Here is a 26,018-nt window from a genome sequence, read left to right as displayed (position 1 = left end):
TCATTTTAAATGTACTTTTTATTTCCATTCCATTGAGCTTTTTTTTCCCATCAAAGAAAAGTTATGACAATGGTACCTATTAACACAACACACACAAAAAAAAAACATTTTATACATGTGAAAAAACATTTTTGAAAATAAACGACTTGAACAACCTAAAAGTCCATGAAAGTTTTATTGTTATTTTCTGCAATAAATGTAAATTTAACTATAATTGACAACATAGAATAGGGAAATAAAAATAGAACACAATTTATATGTTTTGTTTTTATTTATTTTGCAGTTACAGCCCTTCTTTTTCCTCTGGCAATAGAACATTTAAAAAACACAAATATCTTCAACACAAATATGGTGTAATATTAATGTGATAAAGAGTGAACTGTAGAAATCTCACTAAAAATGGAAGGTTACAAACAGAGTGGTGCAGTAAAATGTACTGTATGAATCAGTTTGTTTTTCACGACACTCAGACATTACAGCATACCTTAGGCAACAGTGACAGTAACTCATCTGCAGATGAGAAATCTTGAGTGAACCATATTACAACTAATAAATCGGATTTCTATGCTCTTATATTGCATGTTTAACAGTGGTGCATGAAATACACCATTTCTCTAATTGCAAGTCAAATGTCCTGCTTAAATTTTACTCACCTAAAAGTACTCCTTTTATATTTTAAATCTAGGAAAAGTACAAAAGTACTTGCATTTAAATGGACTTAAACATCAAAAGTAAACAACTGATCTATGAGAATTAGATTTCAAATTTGGGGCAAGTCATAGTTTCATTCTCCTACACATCATATCTTTTTAAGGAGTGTTCTATTGTTACAGACAAAAAGCGAGATGCGTAATCCACACAAACTTTCATGAGAACTCTGGGTTACAGCCTGACAGGTTGTACAGTACAGTACGGTACAGTATTCGCTTCAAAGTTGTGAGAAACAGCATTTTTATCTGAAATGTACTCAAGATATAGCACATTGTAGTACAATGTAGTGCAATAATTATTTTAGGGAAAATGAAAATACTAAATAAAATACAGACCCTCGTGAATGTTAAAACAATAAAATTGATGATGTGGATGATATTTTCCTTAAGCATTCATCAGAAGAGCACACATGTTTTTTGTATCCCATAGAGAGAGTGATTAAGACTTTGAAGTCAAGCTTTCTGCTAAGCTCTGCCTAAAATCGATGTAAAGTTCAAATTGAAATTAAATGACATAGACGGGTCAGAATGTGGGATTAAACAGGTCTCAAAAGTGCTGTGTTTTGTTTGGACTTAGTATATGCGAAATCCCTTTTTTCCTGTTTCGCAGAAATATACTGAATCAAAACTTAAAAAAAAAAATCCCATAATCCAGATTATAATGCTTATAATGATGGTACTGTAGCATGGTAAACTTTTCACTTTACATGCGGTCAGTTCCCTTCTTTTAGTGGTCTTGAGTTTCTGGTTATTGTTTGTCTCACATGTTTTTTTCCATATCCTAAACAATACAAATCCCCTAACATGCAGGTGAATGATTAATAAATATTCTAAATATATGCTTAAAAAGAACAACAAAAAATACGCAATAAGAACATACGGTAAATTTAATGTCCATTAACCATTAATGTCTCCATTTTAATTTTGCATGGATGTGAATGCTCTGTGTTGCCCAATGTGTATTGTCTGATTCCTAATGTAAAAATAACTGATGAGACAACAAATAATTTAAATGAATGAGTTGAAAACAAGCCTGTTTAAGTGGAGATAATATAGAGCTATATAAATATATTTTAAATGCATGAGGAATGAAGATGACAGGAATGTTTTTTGGGAAAATATGACAATTGCCTTCCTTCCTGGTTTTCCTCTCTGTTCTCATGTTCCCAATAATTCTGATTGTCCATGCTCAAAAAGTCTTCCTGTCCTATATTTTTTTTGCTTATACGTATGTTCATTTTATTTCCTTTTTTGGTGTTATATTCCTAATTCACCTTGTCTGAACTTAACCCCCCTCCAACTCTCCCACTAAAAACCACCCACTCCCTCTTCTTACATTCTCTTTGCTTACTATTCCCAGAAGATGTTTATAATATCTGAGTCCAAGCTGTAAATCCAAAACAAAAGGGGAGCAGAAATGAACACAAATGCCCAGGAGACATCCTTTAGACCTCGTTGTATTTTGACGACCAGGTCTGCAAATACACCTTGGCCATAATTCTGTCTGTCCTCTTCCTCTTGTTCAAGGTCAGTGCCTGGCTCAATGTAGTTCCTTGCCAAGAATTTCAGGGCTTCATCCATCAGGATAACTGGAAGGGACATCTTTAGAACAGTAACCCACTGCGGCCAAGACAGTGGCCGGATCTGGAAAATCATCTGTAATAGAATACGAGTATCTGTGTTAGGCAAATTACTTACAGTAGTAAGCACATGCTCTCTCTCTCTCTAACACTGAATATTACATATGTGGGTGTGCCTTAGCCATGTGTCAACAATGAATTCCAGTTTTCCTTCCCTAAGGGACGGAAATGAATAAGTCAGCTGCAAGATCTGAAAGAGAATCCAATGATTCTTGCCCAGAAGGCAGACATCAGTTTTTTCCCCACTTGATTTTCACAATTTGTTGTGTCAACATATTTCAAATTTATTTTGACTTCATAGGGTAAAACAACATAATGGTACAATGTTTTACACTTCCAACGAAGTGCACACTTACACATGAGTCAGAGCATTTGATTCACACACAGCCTGACTAAATATCTTTACAGAATGGTCTTCTGTACAATGCAAGTCAACCTTTAAAGCACAGGGAGTTTTATATTGACTGACTATTTACTCATGCTAATCAGAAATCAGTGATTCAAAGACTTGTCACGACTTGATATTTTTGCCTGAATAAATCAAGATATTCCTGTAATGCAATGGCTCTTCAATTTATTATTTATAATTTATATATATACAAATACATTTACACAAATCTTAAACTCAACTTGCTGTATTCTGTGGCTTCTCGTCATTATTACGATCATAATCACCATGAACCATCATTATCACCATGACACTTGTATAGGCTCTTTGAACATCTAATTTTAGAAATCTGTCCAGCCATCAGTCCATTTGCTCTTTTTTTTTTTGTAGCATGCAACCAGGATGCAGCCGAAATGTATTAAACACTTTAATTTTGAACACAGCAACTAGTCAATGATTACTGGAAGAAAATGTTTATAAAATGCATATGATTGAGCTTATGAGAGTTGAACTAGTTGTTTCATTTTCGTGAAACCTGGTTTTCACCTACTCCCCACACACTATCAAACTTGTGTAAAGCACTTTTACCTGAATATCATAGACATTATTCAAATAATACTGTTTGTAAATTCTGATTGGCTGGCAAAGCAGCATGACTTATGAATACGTCTGCAATCATCCATCATTTGTCATTATCTACATAAATATCTCATTAGTCAAACGGCTACAGATCCAGTAAGCCAGCATTTTGCCTTATTTATTTTAGTTATTCAAAACAAAATTCATCACACACAAACTTATATTTCAAATGTTTATTTCTTTTAATTGTGATGATTTTGGCTCCCATTTAACAAATCACAAATCTCAAAAAATGAGAATAATTCATAAGACCAATCAAAAAAAAATGTTTGTGAATTGTTGGCCTTCTGGAAAGTATGTTCATTTATATGTACTCAATACTTGGTAGCTGCTTCTTTTGCTTTAATTACTGCTTAAATTTGGCGTGGCATGGAGGTGATCAGTCTGTGGCACTGCTGATGTGGTATTGAAGCCCAGGTTTTTTTTTTACAGTGACCTTCAGCTCATTTGAATGTTTTGGTCCCTTGTTTCTCATTTTCCTCTTGACAATACACCATAGATTCTCTATGGGGTTCAGGTCTGGTGAGTTTGCTGGCCAGTCAAGCACACTAACACCATGGTCATTTAACCAACCTTTGGTGCTTTTGGGAGCGTGGGCAGGTGCCAAATCTTGCTGGAAAATGAAATCAGCATCTCCATAAAGCTGGTCAGCAGAGGGAAGCATTAATTGCTCGGAAAATTCCTGGTAGACGGCTGTGCTGACTTTGGACTTGATAAAACACAGTGGACCAACACCAGCAGATGACATGACTTCCCAAAGCACCACTGACTGTGCAAACTTTACACTGGACCTCAAGCAACTTGGATTCTGTGCCTTTCTTCTCTTCTTCCAGACTCTGGGACCTTGATTTCCAAATGAAATGCAAAATTGTCTTTTCTTTCATATGGAAAAAATTACTTTGCCCCACTGAGCAACAGTCTAGTCTTTTTTGTCCTTTGCTTAGATAAGACACCTTTGACATTGTCTCTGGATCAGGAGTGGCTCGACACAAGAAATGCGTCTGTGTGTGGTGGCTCTTGAAGCACTGACTCCAGTTGCAGTCCACTCTTTGTGAATCTCCCCAAATTCTTGAATAGGCTTCGTTTCACATTTTTCCACCACAACTTTCTATTAATGTGCTTGGATAGAGCACTCTGTGAACATCCAGCTTATTTAGCGATGACCTTTTGTGTCTTACCCTCCATGTGCAGGGTGTCAATGATCGTCTTCTGGACAACTGAAAATTTGATTTGAATTTGATTTGAACTCACTATGATTGTGTAGCCTGAACCAGACTGAGACACCATTTAAAGGTTTAGGAAACCTTTGCAGGTGTATGGATTTAATTAGCTGATTAGAGTGTGACACCACAAGTCTCCAATATTGAACTTTTGCACAATATTCTAATCTTTTGAGATACTGAATTTTGGGTTTTTATTAGCTGTAAGCCATAATCATCAAAATTAAAAGAAATAAACACTTGGAATATATCAGTCTGTGTGTGAATAATCTATATAATATATGAATTTCACTAATAATTACTAAAATAAATCAACTTTTTATGATATTCTAAATTATTGAGATGGACCTGTATATATTTAAATTTAATAAGTACAAAGTGACTTGTTTTGGTGAGCACATTCCAACCAAATTCAAAAACAAGCACCACAAACATAATGTTAAACAGTACAGCACTTGCTGAGTGGTTTGAGTCGCTTTGTCCAGGCACGTTGGGAATTTTAAAGAGAAACACTAGCTTGTACTTACAGGCAGTGGATCCACATATAGGATGAGGAAATGGAGGGCCATGGAAAGACAGATAGCACCCACAAGCCAGGGGTTTGACCAGGGAGGCATCTTCAGCAGAGACTGGTTCTCAGACAGGCTACACACGCACGCACACACACACACACACACACACACACACACACACACACACACACACACAATTAAAACCAGAACCAGGCTTTGTAATAACCTTCATAAGATACTACCTAAACATATTTAGCAATTATTAATGACAATATTATCATTTCAATCTGTTTTTGTTGATTTACATTAATTGCTTTAAAAAATCACATAAGCAAAACAAGTTTTCTATTGGATAGTTTCAGTATCCTTCAGGGCCTTCTTCACAAGGGTGTGGATGTGACAGGACTAAGACAGATCCTGCATCCTGCAACACCCAGGTACCGGAAACTGTCCACTCTCTCCACTGGGGACCCATTGATCTTCAGCAATTAGTATGACCGCTCCTGCTTGTGCTGACGTCCACTATTAACTCCCTAGTCTTGCTGACGTTCAGAAGAAGAATGTTCTCCTGGCACAATCTCTCTAGGTTTTTAATCTCCTGTAGGTAGGCCGTCTTGTCGTTGTTGTAGATCAGGCCCACCACAACAGTGTCTTCAGAAAACTTGATGATGGTTGTATATTTGGAAGTGGCCACACAGCCATAGGTGTACAGTGAGTATAGCAGGGGGCTCAAAACACATCCCTGAGGAGCTCCAGTGTAAAGAGTAAAGGAGGTTGAGGTGAGATCATATATATATATATATATATATATATATATATATATATATATATATATATATATATATATATATATATACGTATATATATATATATATATATATATATATATATATATATATATATATATATATATATATATGTATATATATATATATGTATATATATATATATATATATATATATATATATATATATATATATATATATATATATATATGCTTAATAATATATATGCTTTCTGACTAACTCTAGCTAACTGAAAATGTTGCCAGTAATCTACCATAGCACAATCATCATTAAATTACATATTGGAAACAAGAACCAGTATCGCAATGAACAGATGACCTCAGCAGCAACACATCCCCACACAGCCACCAATTAAATCTTTCACTTATAATTCACACAAACGCAAACGTATATCAATAAACTGGCCACAGCACTAGTTTTGGCTGTCCTTTTAGTTTTATCACTCACTGTTATTATATATACTTTTAATATTTTATATTCTAGCATGACCTAATCTTTATAAGTAAACACTTAATTTTTTCACATTCAAAGTCAGAATAGCCCACCCAAGCTCAGAAGTAAAGAGATCCTCCCATCAGAAGTGCCTATTTTGCTACCAGCTAACTGCTAGTGCCTATTTGGTCACTGCAGGATGTGATTAAAATCGACCTGAGCTTGTTTTTCTGGAATTTTAGTTTTGCCTGACCCTACAGATGATTGCCATTAGTGTTTCTCATTTATAGTGTTTAGACTTAAAAATTAACTGCACCAAAAATCAAGCCTAAGGCAAGAACTTACCTGTTGAGGGCATTGCACATCTCTATGGTGACCAGCACTGACAGAGCCATAGTCATAGGATAGGGTGATTCAAATACAGAGCACTGAACTCCTGCAAAGTCAGAATGTCCCTCACTGCACTGCAGATAGTGAGACTGATAGAAACAAAAAAATAGAGACAAAAAATATTCAAAGTGCCATTAAACCACTTAAAATGATAGAAATCACAACTCTCTTACATTTTGTGCTAATATATTAATGTTAATAGAATCATAGTTATCAAAAGATAAAAAATAGTTTAAAGATTAAGGTCTCTGACCAGTTGATAGAAAGAGAGTTTTGGTCCATCATGTGCTGCCATGAACCACCAAGCCGCAGCGCCCACTGTAGCTACTCCCACATAACCTGTAGCAAGAAGATTGAAGAATAAATCAACTAAACTTCTTGAGATAGAGTATAGACTGTTCCAAACCGAAATATTTCTAAGACATATCCATTTGGCAGTAAACATTGTTTAGAACAATAGCAAAGAACCATAATTTACACATCTTATAGTTTTTTTTTATTGCAAATGTGAAAATTGGAAATTGTTTTTGTCATGTAATCAAATGGAGTTGGATACAATTGCAAGTATGTTTAGTAATGGTGGAAGATTAAAAAATAAAGACAAAAAAGGACAATGAAACAAAACACTAAATACTATAGCTGCAACTAACGATTATTTTGATAATCGATTATACAAGCGATTATGATTTGGACATGTGCGAAGGAGGGACACGGGTTATATCAGAAGGAGAGCACTGAGGATAGAGCCACCAGGAAGGAGGAAAAGAGTCAGCTGAAAACATCGCTTTCGTCACAATGGGGCACACATGCATAGAAACCCACCATTGCACAACCCTAACAAATCTACAGAGTCATAAGTGAAACATAATTGCCTCATCCACTCTTACTACCTTATACATCTAATCGATTAATTTCATTATTGCTTATTATCAATTTTATCGATTAGTTGTTACAGACCTACTAAATACCATAAAAAATAAACAAAATAGTCTGGCACATGGACAAAAAACGAAAATAAATAAATGAACAAATAAAAACCAAGAAGTGCTGTGGATTGTAAGTGTATATATATACATATATATATATATATATATATATATATATATATATATATATATATATATACAGTAAAACCCCGTTGTACGAGCAACCTATAGTACGAGCAAACGGAGATACGAGCGACCTTACACGCTGTCGGTTTCCCGTTTTCGGCAGAGGGAAGCATCAGTCGCTTAGTTGATGACGTATCACTCGTTCGCTCTCGTTGTTCAGTGCAGCAAAAACTTAACTTTTTTTAGTTTTATATTTTTATTTCACTAAAAATCTTGAAAAATGTCTCCCAAGGAAATCAGTGATGGTGCTGTGATAACGAAAGTAAATAGAATTACCATGGAAACCGAGGAGGTTACAAGCGTGGTGCGCGTCTCACACTCGCAATCAACCACTACCACATGAGTAAGTGTTAAGTTATGTTTACATTACGGTAATTTGCGGTGTATTTGTTTGTATATATATGCAATGGCTTGTAGGAAACATAATCTACATAATCTCTATTCCTAAGCCTCAGTCTCAGTTTTTAATCACAAACCCCCTGCTCTCATTCACAATTCAACTAGTAATGTGGTTGACATCTGCTAATCTTTGACGAGCCTCATTTTCAGCACTGTCAGCTGAAAACATAGCTTTCGTCACAATGAAGCACACACGCATAGAAACACACCACTGCACAACCCAAACAAATCTACAAAGTCATAAGTGAAGCATAATTACCTCATACAATCTAACTACCTTATAAATCTACTCGATTAGTTGGCATTTGTTGACAATCAATTTCATTATCTTTTATTATCAATTTTATCGATTAGTTGTTACAGCCCTACTAAATAAATGAACAAATAAAAACCAAGAAGTGCTGTGGACTGTAAGTATATATATATATATATATATATATATATATATATATATATATATATATATATATATATATATATATATATATATATATGTAGTGCTAATAGCTTGTAGGAAACATAATCTATATAATCTCTATCCCTAAGCCTCAGTTTTTAATCACAAATCCCCTGCAAAATTAAACTGGTAATGTGGTTGACATCTGCTAATTTTTGACCAGCCTTATTTTCAGCACTGTCAGCTAAAAACATCGCTTTCGTCACAATGAGGCACACACACGCACTGATGACATAGAGTCCTCAGTGAAGCATAATTACCTCATCCATTGTCTAATTTGGTTCTGCTTTTGCTTAATCTAAAAATAAACTGAACCTTGGCCTTATTAAATGTGCAGAAAGTAATACAACATGCTTCACATTGGGCTATATCACACCACTGGGCTTGGACTACTTTACTACATTTTACTACACCACTGTGTTTGTGCTTCTTTTCTTTACATAACAGCTGCTCTGGATTTAATTCAAATCACAGGTTTATATAATTGTGCTCATTTGAACTAGTGTTTTTCATTGTTTCTATAGAAACAGCACAATCACAGGAATTGGCATGACATGCATTGTCCACTCACAGCCAATTATGAGGTATCTGCAGAAAAGCCAGCCTGAGATGAGGGGCTCTTTGGGAGAGCGTGGGGGTCGCGACATTATATCCAGGTCAGGGGATTAAAGCCTAGTGCAGTGGCAGGGAAGCCGTCCGTCACCAGATTCACCCATAGCAACTGAACTGGGATGAGAGCCTCAGGCATGCCCAGAGCAGCAGTCAGAAAAATACTAAGTTTGAGAGATCAAGGATAAAACAAGAAGAATAAACAGATTTATAGGAATTTTAGAGTTAGAGTAGCACTGACACATTGGTTTCAGATAACAAAATGCTATAATGCCCATAAGAAAACAATAATTATTATACAAAATGTTGATTTTCGGCAATAACCAGTCTAAAAAATTTACGTTTACATTTTACTAATCGAAAATTCTCAGGGAACCAGCCAAATATTGGACTTGTTTTTATAAATATATGATGTTTGCATCGTAAGAGCTACATAAAATAAAAAATTTCTACAACGTTTTTTAAGCATCTCTAATTGCACTAGTGTGTGTCAGACCACTAGCTAAAATGCACCATGCAGAATCATAATATATGTGCATGTATTTCTCATATTCTCTTTCTTTCTCTGCCTCTCACTACTCACCACACTACCTCTCCAATGTTAGAGGAAATGAGGTAGCGGATAAACTGCTTCATGTTGTTGTAGATGGCTCGACCCTCCTCCACTGCAGCAACTATGGTGGAGAAGTTATCGTCAGCTAGGATCATCTCAGAAGCTGATTTGGCCACTGCTGTCCCTGAGCCCATCGCTATCCCAATCTCAGCTTTTTTCAGAGCAGGAGCATCATTAACTCCATCACCAGTCTATAAGCAACAACAGAGGGGAAGAGCAAAAGTAAATAAGTCTACAAGCCAGTAATATAAACCAAGAAAAATAAATGGGGAAAAATTGCATATACAAAATTAAAAATAAATTGAGAATATATATATATATAAAATATATATATAAATGTATAAAATCTTTTACATATTCACCATAGCTGTGATATCGTTGAGGCTTTGAAGGTACTCTACAATGCGACTCTTGTGAGTTGGTTCAACGCGGGCGAAGCAGCGGGTAGTGAGGCAGGCTTGGCGTTGCAGGTGGGGCGGCAGCTCATCAAACTCTCGCCCAGTCAGCCCTCCACCAAAAGGTGCTCCCTCTGCCTCCTCTTCCTCCTGCTCTGTTATAATCCCGACACGTCTGCAGATCGACAGTGCTGTGCCTTTATTGTCACCTGCATATTACACAGAAACACACTGCAATTATGAATAAGGTATTTCCAGGCATTTAAAAATTAATGAATGAGAATTGTGAAATATTGTGTAGTTTCTGTATTTTTGTGCACTTTTTGATGAGCATTTGTTTGTACATTAGACATTATACTGCAATAAAGGGCAGACATGATTATTGTTATCATAAACAATTTATCATGGATATCCAACATTTTATAGTGGGATTCATTACACTTACACTATATTAAAAAAAAATCCACTTGTGTTTTCACAGAATTATAAATAACTTGCAGGTTATTAAGAATTAAAGGTCGTCAAGGGTCATTATTGCATATCATACCATGCTGTAACCATAATTTGAACAATATAACAATTAAAAAGACTTAATATTAGCATAAACATATTGTAGTCTTACCAGTGATCATGATGACGCGTATACCAGCCTGCCTGCACATGCGCACCGCGTTCAGCACCTCTTTTCTAGGAGGGTCCAACATCCCCACACACCCCACAAACGTCAGCTCTGACTGCAGAAGAAGAACAGATGTATATACCTCCATTATATTCCTGTCCTGCACTTTGACCTATGGTTCCTTTGTAAATCTGACGCAGCATAGAACATACAGACCAGGGCACTCTAAATCTTATCCCCAATTTAGTGATTTGTCCCATAATCTTGCATGGTAGATTTTTTCTTTACTGGATTTATACAACCCAAACCATAGTAGTTAACCATATACTGATACTCTGATGGTGATATACTGTAATGCAACAAGTCATTGAGGCATAGTCTAATCTCATCTAATCTAACCTAATCTAATCTAATCTATTCGAATAAGTAACAAAATATATTAACTTAAAGCTTTGGACTATAATAACCTGTATATATCATGTTTTTGATAACCAGATTGCATTTCCAGAAGCTTGAGAAAAAAATGATTAGTTCAGACATGCACTTCTCCTAAGGCACAGAAAATATTGCAAAATTCTTGACAGATCATAGTCTATAGAAACATCCCTTACAGTCATGTTCTTAATAAAATGTCTTATATTCTGAGTGACAGCATTTGTGTCAAATGATGCCAGCAGGTGAATGGTGGCAGGAAAAGTTCAGAGTTCACCACATAAAAGAAGGCCCTTTGTGGTAAAACTGTTTAGGATTTGGCAGTGTATAAAAGAGTCCTATATGGGCCATGTTGCTCAGACGTACATACCTCATACTCAGAAAAGGTAGATGAGTTCTCCACGTTCAGGGTCCGTGGGTCGGGTGGTGAGTCTCTGGTTGCCATGGCAAGGCAGCGTAGGGTGTCACGACCTGAAGTCCACTCTCTTACTGTGGCTAAGAGCTGTTCCCTAAGGTCAGAGGTTAAGGGCACTCGTGCACCACCACTAGCACGGATCCAACAACAACGCTCCAAAACGCTCTCTGGTGCCCCCTGTGATTAAAATAGAGGAGAGAGAAAAAATATGTAATTATTCTATTACTTACTATACATTTATTATTCTTTTTGTTAATATTTTCTTTCACTAGCCTCAGCATTGCTTCGGCCCCATGACAAAACTTCGGATAACTGATCGTTATGCTTAAAAATCAATTAGAATAAAAAAGCTATTAAATACATGACAGAAAATGACAAAAAAAGACCTTAATAAACATCTTGGCTCCTGTGGCAGAGCGGGACAGTTTGTTAGGAGTGCAGAAGACAGACATGGACTTCCTGTCTCGAGAAAATTCCAACGTCAATTCTTTCCTCATTAACTGTTTTATCACCTGAACGGAAAGAATGATCAATTCACACACTGTAGATGAGCAATACATTTACTATACACACTGACAAACACATCCTTTTTAACATACTCTCACCCACCATTCCTCCCACATTCACTTCCTTACATGCAATCCACCCCACACGCATCCTCTGACCCAACCTCATTTACTAACACCTCAATCCCACCCACTCTGACCCACTCCCACCCAAAACTATTACTGCCCACACTCACCCATTTCCACCACATCTTACCCAATCCAACCCACTGCACCCACTCACCGAACAGCACGCAGTAGCCCTTTCGACAGGGGTAAGACTCCTCAGGTCCGTTTCGAACACGTTCATCTTCTCCACTAGACAGCACAGCGCAGTCTCTGTGGCTTCCCCCACCTTCTCATACACACATTTACTCTGTGGTATGAAAGGTATGAAAAGAAATGAAATAATAAAACTGTTACAATATTATAGTTACAATATTTATCTTAAGATGAGCTGTCGTGGAAATCTAAAGTCTCTACTCAATAAAATGAATAAACAGAGAGGATTAAAGAGTAAGAGTAAAGTCTATTCTGTACTCTGCAGAGGACATCTCGGTTACACAAGAGGCGCTTTCTCCTCTCTGAAACTCATTTTTCTAGAAACAGTAACTCAACTCATATGTATAGATACATAATCTTTTAACAATGCTAAGTTAAAAATGATGCACACAGTTGACTAAAATGTTTTTATTACAGATCTTCCAGATAACTGTGTAGTAGGCTGTAATTCCTTTTTTAGTGTGATTTATTTTGTGTGGGCCGCTGAGACACTGCTAAAATGGTTCTAAAACTGACAAGCAACAATGTTTGCATTTATCTTCACGTGTGTGTTTATGTGTGTGAACATATCCATACCTCATTGTAGTCCAGAGATGAATCATTACACAGGGCACATATGGTAGCCAGTTCTACCAGGGCATCGTACTGACTGCAGCGCAGCACTGCACCATCCTTATATCTGTGTGGGGAGAGAAAAAAGATAGTATATAATATTAATATTATAATGAAATAGTATATGAAAACAAATATATTTTGCAAAAAGCCTAATGAGTGCATGCTCCAGATATTATGTTTACATCATGAGCGGGCCAATTAAACAGGTACAGAAGCAATGTGAGTTGTGTTGTGGTTAGTCAGACTGTGTGTGTGTGTGTGTGTGTGTGTGTGTGTGTGTGAGTGTGTGTGTTATCAGTACATGTTAAAATCACTCACACTTCTCCTTCAGGTGCATAAGTGGATCCAGTCACTGTAAACTCATTCAGAACACACCTGCTACCTGCAACCTTCTCTACGATAAACATCTTCACATGCAGGTATGCCCACACACACACACACACACACACACACACACACACACACACACACACACATGCAAAGTTAATAGGACCCATTAGATGTATGTCTAGTCATTTTATTATTAAATGTATCTCTTAAATAATTGATTTGTTAATAAAACACACACTACAGTCATGCACATTTATCAGTGAAAATCACATTTGAAGCAATCTGTAGTACATGAAAGTTTATTTTATTAGAATGTAATGAGTTTCATTGGAGAAGTCAAGATATCATTTGATTCTGCAGAAATTTCAGTTCTAGGTTTTCATATTCAAGGACAATATAGACTTGACACAGCATTATTGAATTGTTAAAATGCCTTTATATGTGAATTGTTAGGAAATCTTGAAATCTTCATCCACTAGAGAGCAGACTGGAGTCCAAAACAGTCCTTATTGAGGGATTTACAGACCAAGCAAGATTTGCTCATGGCTTTTTGTGTTTATATTTTGCTATAGAGAGGCGTGGAAATGTCAATTAACTGTAGATTACGGGTTGCTAAAATAAACTAGTGCATACTGCAACTTTCTACCAAAAAGATTTTCATGTATTTGTCTAAATTCAAGTGGACAATCATATTAATTATATTATTACCTAAAGAGCGCACAGAGTATATAGTGTAACACAAAAATTTCCTGTCTCACCCTGCAGACAGACATCTGATTGGTGGTTAGAGTGCCAGTTTTGTCAGAGCAGATGACTGATGTGCAGCCCAGAGTCTCCACTGAAGGCAGTGAGCGAACAATAGCATTCTTTCTCGCCATTCGACGTGTGCCCAATGCCAGGCAGGTGGTGATGACAGCAGGAAGACCTAAAAAACAAAACAGATGATAGACACACAGAGAGACAGACATAAAGAAAGAAAGAATAAAATGCAGAAAATGGTTGTTTGAATAGTGATTCTTAGGGAGGGAGTGCTCTCTCTCTCTCTCTCTCTCTCTCTCTCTCTCTCTCTCTCTATATATATATATATATATATATATATATATATATATATATATATATAGTGTATTCCTCTGTCTAGATAGAATACACAATATGAATGTATTATGTGTGCTTATGCATGTGGTAGCCAATTAGAGTCTAATTCTGTTGCATGAAAGAGGTCAAAAGAGATATATGATGTATAACCCAGCTGTACCCTCGGGGATGGCAGCTACGGCCAAAGCCACGGCAATCTTGAAATAATACACAGCTCCTCTCAGCCAACTGCCACCATGTACAGGATCACTGAAGTGTCCAATGTTAATGCCCCATACTGCTACACAGATCACTGTGATCACCTATATTCAGGTAAAAAAAAAAAAAGTCTTCATTATATAAAAATAAACATGAAATTAAACATTAGAACATAAAAAATTGACAGGAATTGACAAAAAATAATCAATATCAATATATCAGGAAGGAATCTGAAGACACAAATATCCTGTTTGGAAACATATTTATGAACAAATCAATGTCAAAATGCAATCAATCCTAATAAATATGTGAGAAGTACGTAAGAAGGCAAAAGGAAAAAGAAGCGACAGTGGAAAAAAAAAGCACACTACCTTTGAGAGTTGCTCCCCGAACTGGTCTAGTTTTTGCTGTAAAGGAGTCCGTTCTGGGTCTGTGGCTGCCATCTCGTCCCTGATTTTACCGATTTCTGTCTGCACGCCAGTGGCTACTACAACACCTATTGCCCTCCCTGCGGCAATGTTTGTGCCCTATGCAGCAACAAATGCGTGCACACACACACACACACACACACACACACACACACACACACACACACACACACACACAGAGACCTGTGATCAAACTTTTTGCAACATGCAAGGTGACTGGCTTTATAATACATCATAATCTTAGATCTTACAATTACTTCACTTATACAAATGAGCAGTTGAGGGTTAGGGGCCTTTGCGGCACAGGCAACCTGATGGTGGTGTGATTTAAACATACTCACAACCTTCCAGTCAGAAGTTCAACATCTTAACCATTGACCTACCACTTTTTAATGTCAATTATTTCAGTGTGTTGACTGTATGCCACTAGCCATTTGCAAATCCTGACTGTTATCCCTCATGTTTAATTAAATTATTGTTAATATATTTTCCTAATAGACATCATGGCTGCATTACACCACCAACCAACATATCACAAAAATGCTCCTAGTAAACAGAACATTTAATTTTACAAACGTGAAAAAAGGTATATAGACGAGCAATGCAATAAAAAAAACTTAAGAAAAGTACTTTTCTTTGCATGTCATTATTGTGAATCATGGATTAATTAAGGTACTGAAATATTCAAAATGATATGAATATTACAAGTCGGTAAACTGCACCTTTAATACTTCTTCTAGGTCTGAATGTGGCCTGACTACCATCCTGACTGCACAGCCTTTTATGACATGCAGGAGCCATTAGAGCTTCTCAGCTGGAGAGAAGTAATGGAAGCTTTGGAGTATGTTTGTGTGTGGTCTTTGAGGCTGATGCACCCTGGTCATTATCCATATGAAATCTAAAAGTGCTTGTAAAATTATTTCTCCAAACAAGTGAGAGCAAACAGCATGTCTGATTTTTCATTAAGCACACACGTACAGTAAGCCCAACACACACATGCACACACACACATATACACACACACACACACACACACACACACACACACACACCTGTCATGTGCACACTAACAAAACATCTCAGGTACATTGTAGAACTTTTGTGCACACACTCAAACCCTGATTATAGTATGCAGAAAGATAATTCTTACATTTAAATGTATATACTTACAGAAAAGAGCATGTTTTTTTTGTCTTGGTTTACAGCACGTGGATCAGGGACAGGATCTGTGTGTTTGAGCACTGAGACAGACTCCCCTGTCAAAATGGACTGGTCCACTCTCAGAGTGGTGGAACGAATGGAGGTCAGTCTGATGTCCGCTGGAACCTTATCACCCACTGCAAAAAAAACAAAAAAAACAAAGGGATTAAAAAGTGGTTCTAGTTAAATGTTTTATTGTCTCAATTTGATTGCATAGCCACTTGCCATAGCAAATGGACTTAAACCTAATGAATTGAGTTTGTAATCAGATACCAGCTGTCAAAATGTCTGAAATGCTCCTGCACCATTACATCATAATCTAAACAGTAAAGAAAGGTTACACCAGAGAAGAGGCTTGGGATTAACATACCACAAGCAACTTTTACCTCAGGGTGACATGACAGAGACTGACGTGGGTTTGATGGACTGGATGTGAGACTGAAGTGACAACTAATTTCACAAAAAACTACAAATTGCCAGTAATATTGGTTTTTCCATGAAGAGTTTCCTCATTTTTATGAAGGCTAACAAAAAATATAAACTGAAATCAAACAGAAAAGCATGCCCAAGCAATCCCAGGGAAGCATGATGTCTTTAAAATTACAAAAAAATGTAAAAAACTGAAAGGTTTTACTTTTCCAAGAATCATAATTCTAGTAGGGCCTGACAGCATGGCCATGAGCATAAATATACTCCTGTTAAGAGACAGACATAATAACATTTGTAAGATTTAATCTTCAAGACATAATCTTTACTAGGAAGCCATGCGCATTTCCATTTCCAGTAGCTGCACACAGCCTTCAGGGGTGGCAGTAATTTGTAATTATTAGCCTATGCAAATATACTGTGGAATGTAAACACTGCAGGATAACACAAATGAGTGATATGGCACACACAGATGCCTGATGATGATGCTAAATAACTGCCCTGAAGCATGTTAGGGCAGGTCCAAAAAGAAATGATTACTAAACTAATTGCACTATCTAAGGTCAATTAGTTACTTTCTTTAAAACATGGGAACATTAAACCCTGGCCTTTATTTGATTGCGAAGCAAGGAATGGATCACGTGTGCAATATACTTAATCTGTTTAATCCAGCAACATTGTTCAAGAGTCTGACTACAGTAAAAGAGTTTACCAGACAAACCTGATCCAAAACACACCACATACATTTTTCTCATGCTTTTTTTCCCTTTTTTTTTTTTTTTTTTTTTTGGAGCCATCCAAATGCCACTACCCAATAAAAGCACCGAATTCACTCAGCACTCAAAACCCATGACGGTTATATTAGGGCACATAAAGGATGTCAAGCTTATTTTTATTCATGACCTCTGGGATTCCTAGAATAGAGCTTAAATAGTATGGCAATAATTACACGCCTGGGCCTTAACCCTTTTCTGTCCTCACTAAAAAGAAGCTAATATATCCCATGATTTATAAATATTACAAAATTTACACAGTTATTCTGGACTAGTCAACCAATTCAAAAAACTATAGGAATGCTTCACCATTTGCTTAAACAAAATCTTTTTCCAGTGGTGTATTAATGGCTTTCCGTAGGTAGACACTTGTGATTATAGTGATCCTAAGCAGACAATGCTGATACGACTCTCAACCCAAACAAAGGGCCAGCTCACGTCACGACAGCGATGTTCTCCAGCTGCAGCTGACAGATTCACTGTGAGAGACCTTCAGTTTGCTTTTATAGGCTGTTTTGGGTCAGGAAATATGATGAAACACCAGTGTTATGAGGAAAAATTATATCGTGATTTACATTTCTGACAGTTTGACACTGTCCAGGTTTAGGTTTTATATAAAAAAAATTGTCTATGAACAGATTGGACTAACATAAATGAAATACTACTGTTATATCACAGCTGCATTAACTCACTGCTGAATTATGTAATTGCAGCTTATTTTATATTTACTATTTTTGAGCAAAAAGAATTATGCATTGTGAAATGTCTTAAACTATTCCTCTCTTAGTTTTAAACACGTGCTTAAACAGTACTGATCCCCGTATTCTTGATATTTTGTGATGCCTGTTCTTGTAAGACACCCCCTGTGTGCTGCTTGATTATTCTGTTTAATGTCTATGAACCATGTGCTTTTGTTTTTTTGTGTCACGTCTCATGTAATTGTTTGGTTCATTCCTGACATGTCTCAACCCCTGTCCTGTCACTGGTCCTCATGTTCGTGTGTCAATCATTCACAGATGTTCTCCAATTTCGTGCTTGAATATATATATATATCGTGCATGATTTTAAGTCTCAAGGTAACCTGTCTAGTTTTCTAGTGATTATCAACCCATTTGTTTTATGTCTCGTGTTCCAGTTTTTTTATAATCTAATTTTGTTTCTTGTTAAAGTTCTTGTTTTGCCAATTTTATGTCATTCGCTAATTACCCGTTTTGTATTTTTGCCTGAAGATTTGTATGCACGTGATTCAATATAACGTCATTAACCAGTTGTGGTACCAGTTAATGAGTACCAGTTCTTAAATCCACTTTTGCTATCGTGCATACCCTGCATTATGTAACAGTTCTGGAGAGAATATGAGCACTGGCTCTCTTCCTATAATATCTACTACTGTTGTAGATACTCATACAGGATCTTAAACTTTAACTTAAACCCTTTTCATCCTTCTTCCTTATACCAGGCTCAAAATTCAGAGATAAAAACAATGATTATGTGTAATCCGTACTTCATAAAATAATCTGTTGCTTATTTTTAATTCTCAAATTCACTGTATATCTTTTGCACTTTTTATTATTTCACTGAAGAATCCGAAAAACACGTTTAACAATCATTTTAAACCCAACTATTCAAATTTGTTCAATATATGAATTTATGGACATAATTCATGAATGTAAGATCTAGGGGTGACCCCAAATAGCTAAAGATTTGATGCTTCGATAGGAGGAGCCTGAGTCAACTTCCAATCTCACAGGCGAATCTTTACAGAAGTGTTATAAAATGAGGATCATGCCATTTTGGTTATATGGGGTTGCTCAATGTATGATTTCCTATAAAACTACCGTTTTTCTCTCAATAAGTTAATATGCAGCCTATTATGATAATGCTGTAAATAAAATGTAAAGAAGCTTTTAACAAATATCAAACAAGAAATAAGAAATAATGTGCGTGAATACATCCAACCAACACTGTGACAGAGAGAAGTTTCACTTTTATATGATCCGTGACCGACACAGGAACATCTTTGGGGGCAGTGATTTAAATATTTAACACTTTGTGGGATATTCTGTAAAGGTATATTCTTTTCTAATTAAATTGTCAATTAACTATTTCTTGTTTTTTAGTGCATGTTGCACTGTGGTTCGATGTTGACCAAACCAGCTCTCAAACACACTGTAGCACAGCAGAGGATGATGTGTGTAGATGTTCTGCTTACCTGCCACTTCTACAATGTCACCAGGCACAATATCTCTTGCTCGGACTCTCTGTACACTCTTTTTGTCCTGTCTGTACACCTTCCCCATTTCCGGCTCATATTCTTTCAGTGCTTCGATGGCATTTTCCGCATTGCGTTCCTAAATATGAATAAAGATTTATTATATATGCATGAACATCTATATGTAGATTCACCATTCACTTTATTATGAACACCTGTATGTTTGCACATTGATAAAATAATCCGCTCAGTCATGTGACAGTAATGCAGTGCATAAAACCATGCAGATACAGGTCAAGTCACATCAAACATCAGCAACCTTGATTTCTACACAGAAGTGCCTCTTTGGTTTTTGACAATATGGTGCAAAAAACATCCAATGAGCAGAAAGGTTTGCTGATAAGTGAGGTAAAAGGAGCATGGTTAGGCTGACTTGATTTCATCTTCTGCTCAATGTGTGAGTGTGATGTTTCGTGCAATGTTTTTCAGCTCGCCACTGTTGTAAAGAGTGATTATTTGAGTAACTATAGTCTTCCTGTCAGCTAGAACCAGTTTGGCCAACAGTCTTCACTGGCTTCCATTATTAACAAGGTATTGCTTCCTACAGGTGTGCTGATCACTGGATTTTATATCTTTTTTAAGGGGCATTCTCTATAATGAGATGACTGTGCATCAAAATCCTAAAAGTTTAGAAGCTTCTTATATATTCAAAACAGCCCTTCTGCATCCAACATCACTAAGGTAACAATCTTTCCCCATTCTGATGTTTGTTTAAACAATTATTTAATTACTAATCAATTAGAAGTGATGTTTGAGCCAAATATTTATATTTTGACAAGTAAATCGTCACACACTTACCTGCCACACACCCACAATGGCATTGGCGATAAGGATAAGGAGGATTACAAAAGGCTCTACGAAAGCAGTGATGGTGCCTTCCCCTTCTTCAAACCAGGCCAGAGTCTGACAAAGACATGAAATTGAATCATATAAAGTCCCTCTCCAAGACATTATGAATAAGTAAATAAAGAAAGAGCACCAGCGTATTATGGTCATGACATATTGTAGCAATTAGATGATAATGTTCACGATCTGAGAGATTCTTAATAACGCTGCTTATTAGATTACTAAATGCACATTTCTTAGGGGGGGGACAGTAATTAAGAATCACAGTTATGATGTGTCTTGCTCCCATTACTGCTTACAAAGGAAATGCAGGCCGCGAGCAGCAGAATGCGCACAAGCAAATCCTCAAACTGCTCCAGCACCAACTCCCACAGAGACTTCCCTGTAAACAAAGACAGAGGAAGACACAGGTTGAGTTTGAAACATCAACAAAGTCTTCTATTCTTACTTATACAACCAGAGTAACCAGATCTACTAACACTCTATTTCAACATAGTCACTATGTTTACATGCAAAGACTTTATTCTGATTGCAGATGAAAAATTAACAGATTATGTGTTTTGGCATAGTTACACAGGGTTTGACAATCAGTAATAGCATGATGAGAGAGTTATCTTAGCATTTACATTTTCAAAATACAGAACAAAAAATAACTCGGTTCTCTATAACAAGAACAGTTTAAACTTTACCTGCCCTATTGCGTGCCCAAGTACTTTAAACACAGTGCTATATATATATATATATATATATATATATATATATATATATATATATATATATATACATACACTGGAACTACAGGCCCAAACTGGTTCCCCTATGGTAATGCTGCTGTGCACAGAGTGAGGTCTATAAAGAAATGCCAAGGTTTGCCAAAGTTGGAGCGGAAAACTCAAGTGGCCTGCACAAAGCCCTGGCTTTCCACAGGCATTCTTGCCTAACATCAGTACCTGACTTTAATAATGCAATTGTGGATGAATTGGTGAATACTGACATACTTTTTGAATCAAATCAAAGACTGAATACAGCCCTTAAAATGCTCATCATTAATTAGCCCCAGACCCAAAGTTTGTGTTTCTTACCTTCTTCAGCTGGTAATTCTGCATTCCGAATGGTGAGATTCAGTAAAAAGAAAAAAGAGAAGAGTTTAGAATAAATTTCTGGGCCTCAAATTGCAACTCATTATACTCCACATTCTGAAAACTTCAAAGACCAAACTGAGTTAGACAAAAATGTGTTTTAATTATCTGTAAAAATGTTCTAGTTGTAAGTGTAATGGTGGCAAACCGTTTGGACCCCATCGTTCACGATTCTTCCTCAGCTGCTCACTGCTCAAACCTGTGGACTCGTTCACTCCAAAGTACCCCAACACCTCCTCGACCGTCTTAGTATGGGCATTGTCCATCCCTGTGGACAAAAAGTCAGTCATTACTGCACATGTGCTATGATATTCTTCTATGTCATTTACATCATGCATTGACTTCAGGCTGCATGGATCCCCTAAAGTACGTCTTACACTGATTAATTATCTATTACAGTAGTAGTTACATTGCTTTCACATGCTGTTAGATAAGTTCTTGTATCCTGACCATATGTTTTTTTCATGTGATTAAATTAATATGATGTAATCATGTAAAAAAGATGACTTAGATATAAAAATATGTAGCTCCATGCAGATATTGTTTACATAGGTTGGAGTGAAAGAATGTGAATATTCATCAAAATAAATGGAAAGTCCATGTATATATTTTGAATTTTAATAACTTAAAAGTTTTCCGTTTCTAAATTTAATGTTCACCACTAATGCTAGCTAATCTAGCCTAATCCATTTTGTATCTTGCTAACATTTTCACATTTTGTATATATTGTAGTCAACAGTTACAGATGCAAGTGTCTATTGTTTAGACAATTAACCCAAAAGCTGTATTTAAATAAACAAAAAATCCCTAAGCCTACCTGACAGCTGAACCTGTACCTGTCACCACCACGTTGCAACAGTAAATATGTTAAATTTTTATCTGCAAAACATCTATAGCATCTGTAGCATGAATATTAGCATTTGCTGGGCTTCACTAATGCTAAGTCCATCAAGTGATGCGCTCAGGTGAAGGACCATCAGCACAGCAATGAGAAAGGCATTGTGGTGTGTGTCTGTGTTGTAATGGTGTGTTAAGTGTAACAGGTGCAGCAACCTTTCTGAGTTTTACAAGTAATGTTGACACTAGCCACAATGATCTTGCGTTTATAGTGAACCTTTAAGGTGAACAGATATGATCTATATGTTTTTACTCATCTACTGCAACAGGTCAGGTTTTGTAATGGCTTTGAAGCTTATCCCAGCAATACACTATAAGAACCTCTGTTGGCTAGAAACATTTGGTTTGCACACCCTAGTGCTAAGCATGTACAGCAGCCAAATAGCATCTGGAAGTGATAAACAGTTTGATTGATGAACTGGGTTGATGGAGGCCAACAGTGTATAGGAACAGATAAGCCACCACCAGCAAATGATTCCCTAAGACATGCACATATAAGGTGCTGACTGTATATACTATTTCATTGAGTGTACACGCTCATTTATTTTGCTCTCATTTATTTTCTATTCTCAGCTATTTTACAAAATCAACTAATAAAAGATATACAATCCCCAGGTGAAAATTCTGTCCTGAAGTTTCCATCCTCTGGGAAATGCCTGCTGCAGCTCTTATAGGAGTGTGCATAAGGTAAAGGTGTGTTCAAACATGCAACATTTTTATTAGCTTAAGTCCAGTCTCAGACCGTGTACTGTGAAGTTTCCAGTATGCATTTCTACTTTTACCAGTGGATGGTGTAACTGTGTTGTAGCATTCCACAAATAATTATGGCATTCCACAAATCAGAAGACATATAACATGTTCTTTATTGTCTTCACTCAAATTAGTAGTCATTCTCCATTTGCATAAAATCAGGTCACCAAAAGTAGCCAGTATAATCAGGTGCACATACCAAATAACCAGGCTCAACAATTTGAAAGAGCAGAAGCTCTATTCTAAAATGTTCACATTTTCAAGTTCTTCGAACTGTCACAATAACAAGAAACTAGCAACCCTGAAAAGAAAACAAATTTTTACTGCCCATACACATGATTTTATTTCTTTCCATCACAACCCACAGCTCATGACATGGATGTAGATGGTCCAGAAATGGATTACTACCGTTTCACATTCACAGCCCAGTAAAGCACCTGCATGTACAGTATTAACACCTCATGCACAGTATTCCAGGCTCCCAAATTCACATTACACATTATCTGTGTAACGCTGCTTTAAGACAATGTCCATGTTAAAAGCACTATACAAATAAAAATTAACTGAATTGACTTGAACACTAACCCTGACTTTAAGTAAAATAGACTTCCTAAGGTTAAATGAAAAGTGATTAAATATTTTGACATGTTTTTTAATATAAGGGTGGTGCAAAATGGTGCAGGAGTTCAGCTACCCCCTGAGAAGTTCCTCAAGTTCTCCCAATGCTTCCTCTGGGTTTTCTGGTGTCCTCAGCAACACCAAAATAGGCCAATTAATAAACAGGCAAATCTGTTCTCATGTTTGAATAAGACTGTGAACCTATCAATAGGTGTATGTTGCCCTGTGATGGACTGACATCCCATCCATATCTGCTGTATTCCCACCTCACTCCTGGTGTTCCAACCGCATCATTGACAAGAGGTTAATGAAGATGAATGCATTTATTAGGCAGATATAACCTAATTATAAGTGCTGTAAGAGCACAGAGGTAAAAACAGTAGTGTATCCTGCACTCTGGTCTTCTCTAGTGCACCTGTTACATCTATCTATCTATCTATCTATCTATCTATCTATCTATCTATCTATCTATCTATCTATCTATCTATCTTTTTTATTATTCTATTCTATTTAGATCTATTTACAAAAGCAATAAATAGAATCCCAGCAAAAGGATGCACCAATACAGAGAAATAACTAAACCTTGCATCAGTTTGTCGCATAAGTCTAAAAAATGTAAATATTATTATTGACCTAATCCACAGCAGCCATGATTTATTTATCTTGCAAATTGCAAAACAGTGACCATTTATTAAACTGCACTGCTATGCAAAGCTTTATATAGTAAAAAATAAATGCAGGGAGGATGCTTTCTCTGTGCTGTATGTGATTAATCACAGCAAAGCCATCTAAACTGTGGAGAGACAGTATACTGTATATACTCACCACTTATTATTGCAAACCGATGAGCACCGTTACACGAGTAATATCACCTATATTTCCGCAAAGAAATCGACTGTATAATTATCCAGCTGGTTTGTTCCTGATACAGCAGCAGTCCAGAAGATTCGTTTCAGCTCTTATTTTCCAGATTATTCTGCATGATCAAATTAAGGAATCCACCGGCGAATTTAAATCTCCGACATCTTCTTTTTTTCCCAGGTAAGATCTGATCAGTGCGACGTTTCTTACGATAAAGTCAAACTCTACAATTCTCCGGGTTTTGTCCGATCGGTCTAAATGAGCATCGCTTTTATTTAGAGCCAGGCCACAGAATGACATTTTCAGCATCGCCTTCTGTCGCAGGATCTATTGTCCAATCAGCGAGCAGCAAATCAGCTCGTGAACCTCGAGCTGACCAATCGCGTTAATCTATTCAACACTAATCCCGCCTCCCAATTTTTTTATTTATTTTTTGTGTGCTTGTAGGGCAGGGACGCAGTTTTTACCCAAACTGATTACGTTTAACAGGTGAAGTGCACCAATGGTACATTTGTTACATTCATTTTCATGAAAACGTACATATAAAACAAAATATGGTACAACCGTGACACTTTTGTCAGAGCATGATCAAGGAGGCTGAGTAAAGCTCAAGACAATGCTTCACTGTAAGGATGATGAAGTCTTGACTGTCCTAAAAATATTCATTTAAAGTCAGTTTGTCATACAGTTTGTCCATGATTGTATTTGGTGTTATGAATCGCACGGTCCAGTGTCATATTAGACAAAAAATATCCAGCACTGTCAGCATGGTCTATATGTAAGAGTAGGTAGGACGTGGTGCCTCAAGGCCAATCTGACCCAGTTACGCACCCATAATTATCTGTCCTTATAGGTGCTAATTACTCCCTTAATCTTGTGAGAATTCATCCTTGTAAAGATATAAGCCTGCATTTATCAGACCATGCAGACACCCCCCTTACGACCTTACTGTTA

The 26,018-nt window shown here is 36.6% G+C and overlaps 1 protein-coding gene across 1 annotated transcript; it reads right to left on the bottom strand.

Moving 5' to 3' along the window:
* si:dkey-28b4.8 (sarcoplasmic/endoplasmic reticulum calcium ATPase 2) lies at positions 1–25,388 on the bottom strand. The gene is given in 24 exon segments (XM_046869591.1): positions 1–2,366; positions 5,125–5,242; positions 6,694–6,827; positions 6,992–7,077; positions 9,278–9,370; positions 9,373–9,479; positions 9,899–10,119; positions 10,291–10,532; positions 10,946–11,057; positions 11,745–11,966; positions 12,176–12,301; positions 12,579–12,710; positions 13,193–13,295; positions 13,550–13,638; positions 14,320–14,486; positions 14,817–14,958; positions 15,226–15,381; positions 16,453–16,619; positions 19,894–20,032; positions 20,752–20,856; positions 21,099–21,181; positions 21,882–21,899; positions 22,087–22,206; positions 25,029–25,388. Coding segments are annotated over 23 exon segments (3,186 nt in total). The 5' UTR covers positions 22,205–22,206; positions 25,029–25,388; the 3' UTR covers positions 1–2,060.
* Positions 25,389–26,018: the final 630 nt, after the last annotated feature.

Source organism: Silurus meridionalis, chromosome 2 (assembly GCF_014805685.1).
Source record: "Silurus meridionalis isolate SWU-2019-XX chromosome 2, ASM1480568v1, whole genome shotgun sequence".
Classification (NCBI taxonomy): Eukaryota; Metazoa; Chordata; class Actinopteri; order Siluriformes; family Siluridae; genus Silurus; species Silurus meridionalis.
Note: the sequence above shows the minus strand (reverse complement) of the source record. Positions and strands in the feature narration are given on the sequence as shown.